We start from the raw sequence: 17,907 nt of genomic DNA on the forward strand, positions 1-17,907 counted from the left end.
CAGCTGCTTTATACATAATTGCAAAAACTTGGAAGCAACCAAGATGTCATTCAATGGGTGAGTGAATAAACTGGTAAATGTAGACAGTGAAATAATCTTGAAAAGAAATGAGCTATCAAGTCATGAAAATACACGGAGGCAAAATGAAAACGTGAACAAGAAGCTGCATGATTTTAACGATCTGACATTCTGCAAATGACAAAAATATGAAGAAAGCAAAAAGATCAGTGGTTGCCAGGTGCTGGGGCAGAGGGATGGGTAAACAGGCAGAACACAGCATTTTTAGGGCAGCGATGCTCTGATGGTGGATGCGTCACTATACCTTGGGCCAGATGCACAGTATGTAGGGCACCTGGACAGAACCCTAATGTTAGTCGTGTCCTTGGGGCGATAATCGTGTATCAACGTAGGGTCACGGACTGTAGCAAATGTCGGGCTCTGGTGGGGGATGTTGACAGCCGGGAGGTTGTAGTGTGTGGGGACAGGGTGTATGCAAACTGCTCTAAAAAAGTATTTCAAATGATGACAACAGGGACGAAGTGTCCTTTGCAGGAAAAGTGCTGTTAGGGATCATGGAAGGGCGCTGGAGTTACTTCAGCTGGGAGAATTTGGAACAGGGTAGGAAGAAGGCAGAGATTTCAGGGAGCAGGGGCGGGGTGTGGAGGAGAAAGCAGAAGTGGGGCTCACAGTGGGGAGGTGTTGTAAGGGCAGAGTGTGCTTGGAGCACTGGTGTAGGGAGCAGCAGCGCAGGAAGTAGGAAGGGAGTTGACTTTCCAGGCATGAAGGCATGCCCCCTTCCTCTTTCCTAACAATGTGGCCCTAATAATGGGACAGTCACCGAGACTGTCCCATCACACACGTGTCATCTTCAGAAGGGAGAGGCCTGGGAGGCCAGGGTGATGCTGGTGGCTTGCATCTCTGCAAGATAAATGTTGAAAAATATCTTCCAGGTTCCTTTAGAGAAACTGATATGAGGCACTACTGCTTAAAGAGGAACCTATGGAACAGGTGCTTAAGTGCTTAAGTCTGCTTGGAATCCCCCACTCCCCACCCCTGGCCTGCATCCCATATCAGAGCGCCCGGGTTTCTGGCTGCACTTCCAATCCAGCAGCCTGCTAATGTGCAACCTGGGAGGCAGCAAGTGATGGTTCATGCACTTGGGTCCCTGCCAACCATGTGCGCGTTCTGGGCTCCTGGATTTGGTCTGGCCCAGTCTGAGCTGTTGCAGGCATTTGGTGGGGGAGGGGGAGGGTGAACCAGCCAATAAAATGGAAGTGCTCTGTCTTTCTCTCTGCCTTTCAAATAAAAAAGAGGAGGCAGAGCTGCTGGCCACTGCCAACCTTGATGAGCTATGGATGGCGCTCAGTGAGCAGACCTGAGTGAGACCAGGCTGGAGCTGCACCCGTTGCGGCTGTGCCGCTATGAGGGAAGGGAACGCTCCCAAAGCAGCCCATCATCCTTAAGGCCAAGTGCTGCAGCAGAAGAGCCAGGGTTGGGGGAAGGGGGGAGGGGGAGATTCAAGGGGTGGGAGTTTGTCTGTGGATATGGGCCTGGGGGGCTGTACCATGGTGGCTTGAAGCCGCACTTGAAGCCGCACGGAGAAAGGTTCGTTAAAGGCTACAAATGGGAGGGGAAATTAAAATTCCTGATGATCCACCTAAGACCCTGAGTGTGGCGAGCCTGCTAAACACCACTTCCCAAGGCTCAGCTCCAGAGGGCCTCACATAGCAGGTTGGGGCTGGGGCGGGGGCTTGTGAAAACGGTGATTTAACACATTGTCCAGACGATTTTGTTCTGGGCCCTCTTGGACCACACTTTGAGAAACACTCCCTTTCTTTTCACCTCTTGTCTACATGCCTAGATCTTCTTTATGCAAACTAGTTTCAACTTCGCAACCCCCAGGAACGGGACTGTTGCCAGAAGTAGACTGAATTCCCAAAAGAAAAAAATCAAGACTTGCTGTGGTTAAGTCCCATAGAAAATGAGCAGAGCAATGTTGACAGAAACACTGTCTGCAGCAGCCCCCACCTAGAAAAATCCCAAATGTCCGTCAGCGGTAGATGGGTGCTAAATTGTGACACAGTCATTTCATGGAATGCTACAGCAATGGGGAGAATCCATCACAGCTCGACTCAACAACATGGTTTGGTCTCTCCAAGTCCAGGGAAACAAGCAAGTCTCAAAAGAATAGGAAGACAGTGTTTCAGTTTAATTAAAGGTCAAAAGCAAGGCTAGATTATATTGATTACAGAACCATGCCTGGGTGATGAAGCTATTCAGAGAAGCAAATAAATGAGTCTCATGAAAACCAGGACAATGGTTTTTTCCCTGGGGAGAAGAGGAAAGGCGATGTGACAGGGTGAGCTCCTGCTTGGGTGCTTCCAGGGTCCTTTTGAGTTTCTCACCCTGCTTGGTGGTTCCATGGGTGTTCACTCTTTTCAGACCATAGGTATTACCTGGATGCATTCCTGTGTACGTGAGATATCTCATCAAGGAAAAGATAACAAGTAAAATTTCAATTTTAAAGTCTAATAAATACGTCACACTTTATCCCAATGGGAGAATCAGATGTAGCGACCCACAGGACTGTGCCTGGTACTGCGCTTGTAAACCACCAACAACATTTCCTGGGTGCCGACAGTGTGCCCTGTGCTGGAGAGAACGAGCTGATCAATGTTGCTGCTCTCAAAGAGCTCACAGCTCCAGGGTGGAGACAAACACTTAACAGGAGTTGATGCTATTAAGAGGTAAGCTCAGGAGCTCTGGATAAAAGGGCACCTTACACACCATATTGGAAAGGCAGAGAAGCTTCCTGGGGAAAGTAGTAATTGTCATCAAATAAAATGATAAACAGTGCCAGCATTGTGGCACAGAAGGTTAAGCCACCGCCTGTGATGCCAGCATCCCCTATAGGTGTCGGTTCCAGTCCCAGCTGCTCCACTTTGGATCCAGCTCCCTGCTAATGCACCTGAGAAGGCAGCAGAAGATGGCCCGAGCCCCTAGGCCCCTACACCCATGTGAGAGACCTGCAGAAGCTCCTGGCTCCTGGCTTCAGATCGGCCCAGCCCTGGCTGTTGTGACCATCTGGGGAGTGAACTAGCAGATGTGAAAGATTTGCCTGTCTCTCCATCACTATAGCTTTCGCTTTCAAATAAATAAAATAAATCTTTAAAAAAGAAAAAATCCAGAGGCCAGCATTGTGGCATAGCAGGTAAAGCTGCCTCTGCAATGTTGGCATCCCATATGGGCACTGGTTTGAGCACTAATGCCTGGGAAAGCAGTGGAAGATGGTCTAAGGACTTGGGTCCCTGCCACCCACACAGGAGACCAGATTTGAATTCAGCCTGGATAAGCCCTGGCTGCTGTGGGCATTTGGGAGAGCAAACCAGCAGATGGAAGATCTTTCTTTGTTGTTCTGTTTTTCAAATGACTATAAATAAACTTTAGAAACAGGAAGAATGCAGGCCTTCCCTGTGGAGGGAACAGCATGTGCAAAGGCAGAGAGACCTGCAAGCACCTGGGTTTTTCTGGGAACAGCGGGTCATTTACTGAGACCAGAGCCAGTGCTGCCTGGACTGGGGGAGGGAGGCTGGGAAAACAGACTGGAATGAGGTGTCTTCGTGGATTTGCCTATTCTGAACACGTTATATCAGTGGAACCCCCAGTATGTGGGTATTGTGTGACTTCCTTCACTTAGCATGATGTCGCTAAGTTTCATATGTGTGTGGTGGGCATTAGTACTTCCTTCCTGTTTATTGCCAAATAATCGCCTTAATACCTTGAACCTGGATGTTAAAAAAATGCCTTGGGGCGTTCGCCTGCCTTACACCCCTTTGTAGCAAATCTTGTTACCAACAGCCCTGTGGAATAGTCTGCTGGCCTTGGCTTATCAAACGCCAGTGCGGGTTCACTGGCTTTCTGCCCCCTCCTAGGCTTCCTCCTCTGCAGCCAAAAGGGGTGAGAAGGTATGAATCCACCAACACCAGGTTGCTTATTTACACTTTCTTGATCATATCACTGGGCAGTACATCAGGTGTGTGGTCTCCAAGAAGTTCTAGGAGCACAGACTCAATACAACCGTTTGGGCATAATGTAAGTTCTTCAGTGTAGTGTTTTAATTCTCTGTCCTTGAAAGAGACACATCCCAAAGCCCATCTCTGATCTTCCACAGAAGGGGAAGCTAATGAGACTTGGGACTGACCTGAATCAATACACTCGTGTACCTTACAGAGATTGAAAGGTTACATTTAACAAAAATATAAGGACAATTTATAATGTGCACCTTAATGGCCTCTCTATAAACAGAACTTCCCAAATAGAATGTGCACTTAAATGTTACATGGCACCATCTTTCCTTCTCTCCATCAAACTTCCAGTTTAAACTTTTAAAAAAATGTATTTGAGAGGCACACACAGAGTGCTCTGATCTGCTGGTTCACTCCCAGATGCCCACATCAGCCATGGCTGGGCCAGGCTCCAAGCCTGGATGGCAGGAACTCAATTACCTGAGCATCACCACTGCCTCCCAGGGTTTGCATTAGCAGGAAGCTGGAGCCAGGAGCTGGAGCTAGGAGCTAGGAAACAAACCCAGGCACTGTGATAATGGGACATGAGTATCTCATCCACTAGGCTAAACACCTTCTCTCTGAAGTTTTGACTAGCACATATTTCCACAGATAAGAGAAAAAAAACCCTATTCCTTCTAAAATGACCTTTCTAAAACAGGTCTGCTCACTCATCTTCCTGCCTACCCAATGGCTCCCTTCAGCTCCTGCAGTGTTTAGCTCTGACCTCCGGGGGTAGTTGAGGACTGAGTCAGTGGCCACTGGTGGCTGCAGAACACTTGAAACATGGCTAACACAGCTGATGAAGTGAAGTTCTAATGTTTAATTAAAGTTAATCTAAAATTTAACACTGATATTTGACTTGCTAGAAAATTTAACAATATTGGTGGAACAGCATAGGTATGTGAAATCTATCTTCTTTTAAAAGAATTTATGTATTTTATTTGGAAGGCAGAGTGATGGGGGGGACAAAGGGGGAGAGAGAGAGAGAGAGAGAAAGAGAGAGAGAGGGAGATTCTATCAGCTACTTCATTCCCCAAATGGCCAGGACTGGTTGAAATCTACCTTTTGACTATGTGTTTTCTGAAAACACTGTAGTATTCCTGATGAAAATTTAGCATCTCAGTTGAGATGTACCCTAAGTTCCAGATTTCGAAGGTACAATTCAAAAAAAGTGCAAAATATTGCATTAATAATTTTACATTGATTACATATTGAAATAATATTTATGGTATATAAGGTTAACTATATTTCCAATTAATGTCACCTGATTCTTTTTACTTTTTAGTTTCTGTGATTACATTTTAATTTTTAAAAAGATTTTATTTACTTATTTGAGAGGTAGAGTTACAGAGAGAGGGAGACAGAGAGAGAGGTCTTCCATCTACTGGTTCACTCCCCAAATGGATGCAATGGCCAGAGCTGGGCCCATCCAAAGCCAGGAGCCAGGAGCTTCTTCTGGGTCTCTCACACAGGCCATCTTCCATGGCTTTCCCAGGCCATGAGCAAGAGCTGGATCAGAAGAGGGGCAGCCAGGACTTGAACCGGCGCCCATGTGGGATGCTGGCACTGCAGGCAGAGGCTTAGCCCACTACTCCATAGTGCCAGCCGCACTGTGATTACATTTTAATTGCATGTGGTCCACATTATATTTCTATTGAGCAGTGCTGGACTAGCAAATTTATTGAAAAAAACGAATGACTGAATGCATAGATTTGAGGCACTTCACCGTCTTGCCTCAGTCTTGCTTTTTAACCTCATTTGCCTCTAGAGTGCCTTATCTCTCTGGCACTGCATATCATGCAAGCATTACTGGGCTCTTGCATACCTCACTGCTTTCGTTCTATCTGGCACCAACTCTATTCATCTGTTAGGACGCAGTTCACGTGCCCTCTGCTCTCCGAGGCCTCGACTCTGTCTCCCCAGGCCTGAGCCCTGTGCACCCAAAGACCTGGAACATTCTCTCAGGCCTATGACTTCACGGACCACCTTGCTGTGGGTGCCATTTGCTCGGTCTTTGCTCCTCTTTGCATTCCCCGCATTAATTAACTTCCTTGGGTCTTAGAGATGCCCAGCGAATGTCTGCTGACTATGTCAAAGACCTCATATAGGACAACCCCAGGGGCTTCTGGAGAGGTTCTGAGTTCAAGTGGACCCCAGCGAAGGGGCTGCCCTGAGATGGGCACTGGCAACACCCACCATGTGATACGAGCAAACACAGAGAGCATTTCAGAGAATTCTCAGGGCAATGTGGGAGAAAGGGAAATGGGTGAAACAAAGCACCTCTCCATAAACAGTTCAGTGGTGTCTCCCAGTAGAAAAAAAAGACCAATTCAGGATGTGTGCTTACTGCGTGGTTGTTAGAAGCTGACCAAAACAACCAAACGAAAGGAGAAGGCAGCTGACGGAATACGCTGTAGAGTATCTATGTTCTGCACATTTTGTGGTGTTGTGGGCCAGGCTGGGCCTAAGTTAATATTCCAGACTCTTGCCTTTGACTCAGAGAAGAATTCTAAGTAAAGGCACAAACTCGGTGTGCGGTGTGATAGGTTTACTTACAAAGTGAGAAAACTGCACAGGCACACGAGGGCTTTGTTTAGGGAGAGCCGGCCAAGGGAGGTAAAGGGGAATTTTCATACCCTGCTCTGCTGGTCCTGAGGCCACAGAAGGAGAGAGAGCGAGCTTCCCTTTTACCCAGCTTTTCATGAACTTGGAAAACTGAGTGTTTACAGGGTACCACCCCCATGTCCCGGGGAAGAGGAAGAACTTCCTGGGGAGGGGTTACCTGATTGACAGGTAGGTGAACATGGCAACACAGAGTGAGGGAAGTGTGGCTTCCAGCTCAGGAACGTAAAATTATCTATATAAGTTTTCCCACATCAGTGGCAGCCAAAGGGACCCCTCACTGTGATAGGTCTTCACCTGGACACGTTCCAGAGACAAGTGTGCGGGATGGTGGTATCTTCACCAAATCAGAACTCATCACCATGGGCGGGGGTGTGCACAGGGTAGAGAGATCTGGGTCAGGAGGGAGGAGGAGGAGGGAAAGAGGGAATGAGGGAAAAACATAGTAAACTGTTCACACTGGTTGTCTGGGGAAATAAGGTTGTCAAGAGAACTGTTTGACAATTCACAGGGCTGGGCCGGGACTTTCTGACGCCCGCGCCAGTACTCTGTGCACTAAGGAGTCCTTGGCCAGTGGCTATGCTTTTCACGCCCAAGTGCTATGTTTCAGCGATTCACTCAACAATACATTCTCTCTCTTAAGGTGAAAGAAAACTACTTCCTCCTGGGCTAACTGGCCAGCTGGCGGTGATTGTTCTGCTGTGAGGGGGGCGGGGCAGCTCCTGAGAAACGGTGTCTTGCCCCAGTGCCCGGGACTAGGGGGTGGGGTGGAGGACAGCTCTTCTAATTCTTTCTCAAATACAGGACAAAACATTGTTTTGGGGGAGGGTGGGAAACAGAACATCATGGGATTGTTCATTCCAGATGTACAAGGTGACTTCCAAAAAAAAGAGTAAAAAAAATTGAATTAAAAGATAAATTTGGCCAGTGCTGCGGCTCAGTAGGCTAATCCTCTGCCTGCTGCACTGGCACACTGGGTTCTAGTCCCGGTCTAGGCGCCGGATTCTGTCCCGGTTGCCCCTCTTCCAGGCCAGCTCTCTGCTGTGGCCAGGGAGTGCAGTGGAGGATGGCCCAAGTCCTTGGGCCCTGCACCAGCATGGGAGACCAGGAGAAGCACTTGGCTCCTGGCTTCGGATCAGCACGGTGCGCTGGCCACAGCGGCCAATGGGGGGTGAACCAATGGCAAAGGAAGACCTTTCTCTCTGTCTCTCTCTCTCACTGTCCACTCTGCCTATCAAAAAAAAAAAAAAAGATAAATTTATTTTGGTGTAAAATTTTTTGCAATTCATGCATAATTTTTTTATAATACCAATTTTCCATGAAATTTTTGAGGACTTCTCATATGCATGAATTCAAATTTTTTTGTTTAAATATGCCAGGTTTAAAACATTTATTTATTGATTTTTTTTTGACAGGCAGAGTTAGACAGTGAGAGACAGAGAGAAAGGTCTTCCTTCCGTTGGTTCACCCCACAATGGCCGCTGCAGCCGGCACACTGTGCTGATCCGAAGCCAGGAGCCAGGTGCTTCTCCTGGTCTCCCATACGGGTGCAGGGTCCAAGGACTTGGGCCATCCTCCACTGCACTCCTGGGCCATAGCAGAGAGCTGGCCTGGAAGAGGAGCAACCGGGACAGAATCCGGCGCCCCGACCGGGACTAGAACCTGGTGTGCTGGCGCCACAGGCAGAGGATTAGCCAAGTGAGTCGCAGTGCCGGCCATCTATTTATTGATTTTATTTGAGTGGCAGAGAAAAAGAGATAAGCGGGAGAAAGAAAGAGTGAGCACACCCTGTCTGCTGGCTGAGTCCCCAAATGCCCATGACAGCAAGGACTGGGCCAAGCCAAAGCCAGCAGCCAGGCACTCAATCTGGTTTCCCACATGGGTGGCAGAGACATATGTCCTTCAGCCATCACCTGCTGCCTCCCAGGGTGTGCATCAGCAAGAAGGCGGAATCAGGAGTGTTGCTAGGGCAACTCGGACATTGAGGTCTGGATGTGCCATACGCCTGTCCCTCAAATATATTTTATACCGACATAAAATTGTCTTTCAATTTCATTTTCAGGAACTTTCTGATGCAGCCTCGTATTTGTGTCCAAGTTCATTGCAGCTGCATGGGCAGGAGACAGTCCTGGGCTGAGGCAGTGTTCCCCTGAGGGCCTCTGGGAGAACTAAAGGCTGTGGCCCACACGGCTCTACAGTCTGGGCCAGAGCGATTCGAAATATTTGCCAAGTGGATCATAGAAATTACCTCACCACAGCTCAGCTCCCAGAATCCCCAAAGTGCTGGGGAAGCTGGAGCAACGAGCCAAACAGGACTGGAAACTTCCCTTACTTACAAAATAGAGAGCTCTAAGGAGGATTCCAGAAATCAGATTTATCTGAGAAGGCTGTTGGTCCTGTCTCCATGTGCCAGGCATTTGTGAGTTTACAGAATTCAGATCGGAATAATACAAGAGAGAGATAAAACAAATCTTCTGGCTTGGAAAGTAGTTAAACCCTGAACTACTTAGAGACGTTTCTCTCCTTTACAAATCTTGAACGTGGATAGTACTGGGTATGTTTGAGGTTGCAGAACAGGAAGGTATCACTGAACTGTCTAGTCCCGGAGAGGCCTTTGCACTCCTGAATCTTAAGAACTTGCTCTTGGGGCTGGCATTATGGCTCAGTGCATTAGGCCACCACTTGTGAGGCTCCCTCCATCCCCCGGCCCACATTCAAGTGCCAGTTTGAGTCCTGCCTGCTCTGCTTCCAATCCAGCACCTTTCTAATGCTCGTGGGAGAGCAGTAGTGGATGGTTCTTGGGTCCCTGCCATGCACATGGGAGACCTGGATGGAGTTCCTGGGTTCTGGTTTCAGCCTGGCCAAGCCCAGGCATTGCAGTGTTTGGGGAGTGACCCAACAGATGGAAGATCTCTTTCTCTCTCTCTTTCCTCCTCTCTCTGTCGCTCTGCCTTTTAAACCAATCAATCAATCAATCTTTTTTTTTTTTAAAAGATTTTACATGTATACAATTTACTTTTTTTGCAGCTTTTGTTTATTTTTAAAGTCTTTGCTTTATGTGGTAACGAGAGGTCACACACAAAGCACAATAAAGAAGTTTCCTCTTGCAAGTGACGACCTACTCACTGGCGGCAGCTCCCTGCGTGCGTGAGGACAGACCCTGGCAGGCCACGCCGATAAAGCAGGGAAGCAGCCATGGCTGCCGAGGGGACAGAGGTCGAGGATGAAGCTCTGAGGTCTGCCGTCCCTCAGTTACCTCAAGAAGCACCTTTCAGACTTCTACACCCAGCGCTGATTAAGGGTCTGGGAAGTGGACAATGAGCAGGTGTAGAGGAATTCCTTGTCATTGGTTTCCCCAAGGAGTCCCTAATGTGGCTGCTGCAGAAGCACGTTTGCTATTGATGGACTGATGGCTCCTACTATGTGGATAGCAAGAGTTGGATCCCCACCCTCCCACTAGGGTTTGGATCCTCAGGATTTTGTCCCTGGGTGTCTGTCCCAGACTCTCAGTTGTGTCTCAGCCTTCTTGGTGACCTGTTCTCCACAAGACTGATGGAGTGAACTTTGTAGACTGAAACCCTGGTTAGGTCTCTCCCCTTTTGGGGGTTCCTTCCACCCACAGGACAGTTACTTGTTTCTTTATGAAATTCACCTTGACCTAGTCCTTGCTTGCCTCTCCTTCCCCATCTCTTGTCCCTCCTCGCAGCCATGCGGAGTGACTGGGTCTCCTGATCTTTCTCCTTTGGGGCTCCTTCTGCCTAGCACGTCCTTTTCCCCAGGCACCCAACACAGTCCTCCCTGGCAACCCTCCTGGATACGGTTCCTTTCCCCTTAGCCTAGACGCTAGCGCTCTGAGGACTCAGTGTTTGCTTTGACCGCATACTGAGCACACGTTTTGCTGAAACCCCAAGCTCTGCAGGCAAGAACTTGCTTCTTAATATCATCTGCATCCAGACCACGAGGGCGATGGATGGACCATGGGCACCTGAGACATGGTTACAGAATGAGTGAAAGAATGGGGATTGGGTAGCTTTCTAAATCTGTGAAATAAATGGTGAATCAGCTAGGATTATGGCTCATGCACATTAAGTGGCTTCTCCTTTAGCCACAGTATCTTCACTGTTCCAGTTAGCTATCTGCTTTTCTACTTCACCCAAGGCATTAGTGATTGCAAGAAATTAAGGCACAGGAGCCAAGTCCCAGATAGGACCTTTGAAAAACTCTAGAAATTCAGACTGACTCTTAGCTCTAGAAGAGAGCTCTGGATTGATCTGTTCAGCTGAAGTCTAAAAGCACCCAAAAAGTCAGCACCAGTGCCTATGATGCCCACCCTCCCTCCTCCCTCCCTCCGTCTCTTCCTCTCCCCCCCCCCCCCCCATCTCTTCCTCTCTTTCAGGAAAAGAACTTGGTTAACTGTAATGGATCTGTGGAACTTACATGACCAGTTTTTCAGGGTCCATATGATGACAGGTATTTAATTTTGACCGAGGCAACAGTGAAGAGAGTAAGGGACTCACGTTTTGTTTCATATTCTGTAGCTGTGTGCAGCTCTAACTCCCAAATGCCTGCACCAACAACTTCCCAGCCTCTTCTCCTCTGACAAAGGGTAACCGGCTCATTTGGGAGGGGCAGTGAGGGACTCACCTTCCGGAGCTGCGTTTTGGTCTCATAGTAGGCAATCACGGGGATGGATGCTCGGTAGTAGGTCTCGAGGCGCTTGGCGATGGTCTTGGTGGCATCATCCGCACGCGGGCTGCTCTGGCTCCTTTGGAGAAGGCGATTGGTCATGGTATCTGCGGAGCAGTCCATGCAGATCACCAAGTGTGGGTCTCCAATCTAGGGGGTTGGGAGTGGAGCAGAGTATGGTCAGAAATTCCACTGTGCCAATATTCCGGGGGCCTCAGTGCTGTCTTTTCCTGGCATTCTGGTTCCTGTCAAGCCCCAGCATTGCATCGTGGCATGGCTGGGACTGGACTTCACGGCTCCTTCCTTCCAGAGCTGTGTCTTGTCCTCAGCTATTCGGTCACCTCAAATAATGCATGGTCTTCTGCACCAAGGGGCGGGCTGTGTGTGATGAGTCCTTGGATGCAAAGTTTTCCCGACCTGCCACAGCAGAGCTAACCACTTCCTCCTTTCCACCAGTATGTATCATGGCTGTGTCTACTTTGTGTGGGGGTGGGTGGAATGTGATGACCCAGAACACTGAAGTGGGGTCAGGCTGCTTAGGGCCAAATCCTGGTGTGATGACTTGTCTCCAAGATTCACTTCATCGATTCCTCACCTCTCTTTATTATGAGCTATTCCCCTCTTGGGACAGAGTTCATTTCCCTTCCCCTTGACTCTGAGCTGACCTATAGCTGGTTTGACGGATGGAACACAGTGAAAATGGTGCTACATGCTTTTAGAGGCTACATTGTCAGAAAATTTGCAGTGTCTGCCTGGATTTGTGGAATATTGTTGGGAAGGAAGCCAGCTAGCATGCACAATGTCCAACTACCCTGAGATGGCCAAGCTCTGGGGAAGCCACGTGGAAAGTGTGGACAGGGACATCCAGCCGTCCCTTGGGTGCTTACAGCATCCCTACCCTGGCTCCAACTTTAGTCAGTACCTGACTGCATTGTATAAGGAACCCCAAGCTGCACCATCACCTCCAGAGCGGTAAGTGCTAATAACCAATTGCTCTTTAAACCTCCTGGTTTTATCAACAATTAGAGGTGTCGCCCTGGTTCTCCGGACCTCACTTTTCTCATTTGTGCAATGAGAAGGACCACAGGATTGCTGTGAGGGTCCGATACGGTGAAATACGGAAGTGTGGGCATGCTGCTTGCCAAGAGCAAAGACCCTGGAAGTACAATGTCAGAGCTGCTGTGCTCATGTTATGGTTACACCGTGAGCTCGGTGTGCAAAAGTTAGAATCCTCCTTTCCTGGTCCTGAGTCTTGCACAGAGTAGGTGATAAGAAAGGAGGAAATGATGGTGATGTGACCTGTGACCTGAGTCCCCCCACCTTCTCTGAACTGTTGTTTTGTCCTTGATGTCTCTGGATCCATCCAACCCTGGATGAAAAGGCAGCACTGCTCACTCCTGACCTCGCCATGTTCAGGCTGTGAGTAAACAAAGGGTCCCTCTGTGCAAAGTGCCTGGGGATGGCAAAGTAGGGGTGGGGAGAACCCGTAGGCAGCACTCAGATACATGAGTTTCCAGGGAGCGTCGATCAGACGTTTTTGTGTCCTTCAGAGGAATGTAGCTCAAGAAGAGAGTGAAGAAGTTCTCCAAAATCTAGGAGTGAAAGAAACCTCTGGAACACGTCCTGCTCTGCTGTCCCTATTAGCTGGTGAGGGTTTCGGAGAAAATGACGTTTGTTCACCAGCAGAGGGCGAGCTCGGGTGGCAGCTTCATGTTCTTCATGTCTGGTCCTGGAACAACTTGTGGTTTGGGTCTTTTTCACGCTACTGGGGTTGGGGGAGCAGGAGAGATAATTCAGGGGCTGATTCAGATACAAACAGAGTCAGCGTGTTTGAGCAGAAGCTAGCATAGCTGGCCACGCCCCTAAAATAAGTGCAGGGCAAAGATGGCTTTGTCTAGAGGTAGCACTGACTCCCCAAGCGGGATCTGAGGAGCAGCAGCGCATCACGTGGCAGCTTGTTAGAAATGCGAGGTCTCAGGCTCCCCACCTGACCTACAGAAACGGAGTGCGCAATTCAGCAGGCTCCGTGGCCAGGACTCCACAGTACGATAGTTTGAGGAGCTGCTCTACCAAGCCATTTCTTTGTGGCCAAACTACAGGGTTTGCCTTAACCTGTCTTCCCCAGAGTCAGTGCTCTCTTCCCGCAGAAAAAGCTACCAGGCAGTTATTCTATTTGGAAGTGACCTGAATGACTGCTGCTTTAGTACCTACAATTTTTTGAAATGTTTGAATGAAACACCACTTAAGTTTTTTCCCCAACACTCTTTGATCTCTACTTTCAGAACGTCCTCGGGCATTGCTTCCTGGCTTCCGACTCTGCCTCTTTATCACTGGGCTGTGATTAGCCTCTCCCCAGTGAGCGGAAGCTCAGAGAGCTCTGCCCTTGTCTGAATGAATCAGAGGCTTGGGGGCAATGCCCTGCTCCCGCATCCCCGGCCACATCCCTGGAATTCTGCCGCTAGCGTCACTGGGACCTTCATAGCTGTTGGTGTTCGGGGGACTCTGAAAAGCACAGGTGCCCTCAATAGGGCCACTAGGACACCTCCAGCAACACTGCAGCAGCTGCCTGCCCTGGGCCGCGCTGGGCTAAGACCTTCATATTCAGCCGTCCCTGACCCGCTGGCACACCTGCGGGGAGGTGTCACCACATTCACCTTACGGATGAGGGTGTGGAGGCTTCGAGGGACTGACCAGCCCAAGGTCCCTAAGACCTGGTTAGAAACAGGCTGGAGGGGGCTGGCGCTGTGACGCAGCGGGTAAAGCCACCACCTGCAGTGCCGGCATCCCATATGAGTGCCAGTTCGTGTCCTGGCTGCTCCTCTTCCAAGCTAGCTCTCTGCTGTGGTCTGGGAAAGCAGCAGAAGATGGTCCAAGTTCTTGCACCCCTGAACCCATGTGGGAGACCTGGAAGAAGCTCCTGGATCCTGGCTTTGGATCAGCACAGCTCTGGCCATTGCAGTCATCTGGGGAGTGAATCAACGGACTGGAAACCAACCTCTCCCTCTTTCTCTCTCTGCCTCTCCTTCTCTCTGAGTAACTCTGACTTTCAAATAAATAAATAAATCTTAAAAAAAAAAAAAGAAAGAAACAGACTGGAGTGAGCTGTGTGTAACTCCAAAACCTGATGACACCACCCTAGTGTGGAGAGCCAGGGCCTTGATAATGGGGCTCCCAGACGCCTGGACACCTGCTGGGCACATGGAGCCAGCTAGGAGGGCAGCACGGCAGGAAAGGGAGTGGGTGCTGGGGGTGTGGGTGCGCCTCCTGTGTTGTCTTTTGGAAGCTGGTGCTGGCTGCCTCTGGGATCTATCCAGGATTATACTGGCCCTGTGCTCCCCAGGGCTGAGGATGCCAGAGGCAGTGGACTCGAGGGAACAGGTTTGCCTCTGTAATTCCTGCAAACGGAGGGAGGAGGCCTGCTCAGCTCGGACCCCGCTGCGGTTTGCTTGTGATTGAATCGAGCCCCAGGTTAGGCCACGTTTACCTGTGGGCAGTAATTCCCCACAGCTCTATGACACCTGCATCCCATATGAGTTTGAGTCCCAGTTGCTCCACTGCTGATCCAGCTCCCTATGAATGCATGTGGGAAAGCAGCAGATCATGGTCCAATTACATGGGTCCCTGCCACCCACGTGGAGACCTGGATGGAGTTCCAGACTCCTGGCTTTGGCCTGGCCCAGCCCCAGTTGTTGTGGCCATTTTGGGTGTGAACCAGTGGATGGAAGATCTCTCTCTCTCTCTCAATCTCTCTCTCAATCTCTCTCCCCTCCATCATTCTGCCTTTCAAATAAATAAATAAATGTCCAAGAAAAGAAAAGGATGTACATATTCTGGTTAAGGGCAGAATTTCAGCTAAAACTCTCCTGAGAGGGAAAAGCCAAGAGTAAGCCCATGAATTTCACTTTGTTACTACAGGGGAATTTAAAGCATAGACAGAAAAATGGGATTGCAACATAAGTTTACTTCAGTGCAAAGAAAGATTTTGAAATCCATGCATATGGTGCTGGTGCTGTGGCACAGCTGGTTAAGCTGCCATCTGCAGTGCTGGCATCTCCTACAGGCGCCGGTTAGATTCCCAGCTGCTCTGATTCTGATCCAGGTCCTTACTAATCGCCTGGGAGAGCAGTGGAGAATGGCCCAAGTCCTTGGGCCTCTGTACTCATGTGGGAGACCCCAAGAAACTCCTGGATCCTGGCTTTGGCCTGGTCCAGCCCTGTCTGTTGCAGCCATTTGGGGAGTGAACCTGTGGATGGAAAACCTCTCTCTCTATGTCTCTCCTCTCTCTCTGTAACTCTTTCAAATAAATAATCTTAAAAAAAAAAAAAGTGCATGCATATGAGTATTTGTTTAGTTTGACTGTTGTGCTGTTGGGTTCAAGATTAGGTTAATACAGGAAAGTGTTTCAATTTCACAGTAGGGTCCAGGCCAAACATACAGCCCTCCTCCAACTGATAATCTGTAAAATGGGCTACTAAGACTCTGAATAAGGCTGTAAAAATTAATCAAATTTTATATGTGAAGCATGTAGTTCAGTGTCTGGCATACTCTATGTACTCAACATATAACAGCTGTTATTCTTATATTCTGTATGATTTTAACTCGACAAAACCTCTAGGCTTGGGGCTGGAGCTGTGGCATAGTAGGTTAAGCCTCTGCCTGTGGCACCGGCATGGCATCTCATATGGGTGCCAGTTCTAGTCCTGGCTGCTCTACTTCGTCTTCTTCTTTTTTAAAAATATGTATTTAAAGTCAGAGTTACAAAGAGAGAGGAGAGGGAGAGGGAGAGGGAGAGGAAGAGAGAAAGAGAGAGAGAGAGAGGTCTTCCATCCGATGGTTCACTCCTCAATTGGCCACCATGGCTGGAGCTGAAACCAGGAGCCAGGAGCCAGGAGCTTCTTCTGGGTCTCCCACACAGGTGCAGGGGCCAAAGGACTTGGGCCATCTTCTACAGCTTTCCCAGGCCATAGCAGAGAACTGGATTGGAAGTGCAGCAGCAGGGACTCAAACTGGCACCCATACTGCAGGCGGTGGCTTTACCCACTATGCCACAGTGCCAGCCGATGCTCCACTTCCAATCCAGCTCTCTGCTGGCCTGGGAAAGCAGCAGAAGACAGCCAGCTCCTTGGGCCCCTGCACCCATGCAGGATACCTGGAGGAAGATCCTGGCTCCTGGCTTTGGATCAGCTCAGCTCTGGCCATTGCGGCCGTTTGGGGGAGTGAACCAGTGGATGGAAGTGCTCTCTTTCTGTTACTCCCTCTCTCTGTCTGTAACTCTCCCTCTCAGCTAAATAAATAAATAAACCTTTAAAAAACAAAAACAAGGGGCTGGTGCTGTGGTGTAGTGGGTAAAGCTGCTGCCTGCGGTGCCGGCATCTCATGTGAGCGCCAGTTTGAGTCCCTGCTGCACCACTTCTGATCCAGCTCTCTGCTATGGCCCAGGAGTGCAGTGGAGGATGGCCCAAGTCCTTGGGCACCTGCACCCGCATGGGAGACCTAGAGAAGCACCTGGCTTCTGGCTTCGGATCGGCGCAGCTCTGGCTGTTGCGGCCTACTGGGGAGTTAACTGGACAGAAGACCTCTCTCTCTCTCTCTTTGTCTCTCCTTCTCTCTCTGTGTAACTCTTTCAAGTAAATAAATAAATCTTTTAAAAAACCCCACAAAACCTCTAGGCTAGTGTTTAGTAGTTTAGATGCTTATGTCACACACTGGATTGCCTGGATTCAAGTCCTGACTTCTCTTCTGATTCTACCTTTGTGCTAATGCAGACCCTGGGGCAGTGGCAATGGCTCAAGTAACTGGGTGCCTGCCACTCATGTGAGAGGCAGGACTGAGTTCCTGGCGCCCAGCTTCAGCTCAGCTGTAGCCATTGCAGGTATCTGGGGAGTAAACCAGCAGATGGAGGTTCTCTCTCTTTCTCTGCTGCTCAAATAAAAAACAAACACAAAACTTCACACCTGGGATGATCCTTGTGGTGCAGCAGGTTAAGCCATTGCTTGAGACACCTGAATCCCATATGGGAGTGCCAGGGACTGAGTCCTCCCTCCCCCTCCACTTTAGATCTAGCTTTCTGTTAACACCACTGGGAAGCAGCAGATGACGGCCCAGTGCTTGGGTTTCTGCCGCCCGTGTAGGAGACCTGTATGGAGTTCTTGGCTTCTGGCTTTAGCCTTGCCCTGGTGGTCGTGGTTAATTGTGGAGTGAACCAGCAGATAGCTGATCCCTCTCTCCCTCTCTCTCTCCCCCTCCCTCGTTCCCTTCCTCTTCAACACTCTGCCTTTCAGGTAAATCAATCACTGTTTTTTTGTTTTAAACTTTTTACCTCACACAAACTTCTCAGAGCCTGCTCTGTCACCTCCTTTGTTTACAGCTCTCAGCTTTCTGTAGCCAATTGGTCTGCGCCCTGGCTTTTGAGTGTGAGCAAATGCAAATCTTCCAAGTGATCTCCCTTAAGGCAAAGCCCAATGTCCCCTGCCACAGTGGTCCTTACTATACAGGGTTTAGAAAGTGATGAAGAAGACAAACCAGAACCAAG

At 49.3% G+C, this 17,907-nt stretch overlaps 1 protein-coding gene across 2 annotated transcripts in view; it reads right to left on the bottom strand.

The window, feature by feature from the left end:
- AK5 (adenylate kinase 5) overlaps positions 1-17,907 on the bottom strand; it is a 279,780-nt gene that overhangs the window by 1,664 nt on the left and 260,209 nt on the right. For both annotated transcript variants that reach the window (XM_070078235.1, XM_070078236.1), the window contains exon 13: positions 11,334-11,525. In XM_070078235.1, coding sequence (XP_069934336.1) covers positions 11,334-11,525 — 192 coding nt within the window. The remainder of the gene's footprint in view (positions 1-11,333; positions 11,526-17,907) is intronic.

The sequence above is a fragment of the Oryctolagus cuniculus genome, chromosome 7, assembly GCF_964237555.1.
Source record: "Oryctolagus cuniculus chromosome 7, mOryCun1.1, whole genome shotgun sequence".
In the NCBI taxonomy this organism is placed as follows: Eukaryota; Metazoa; Chordata; class Mammalia; order Lagomorpha; family Leporidae; genus Oryctolagus; species Oryctolagus cuniculus.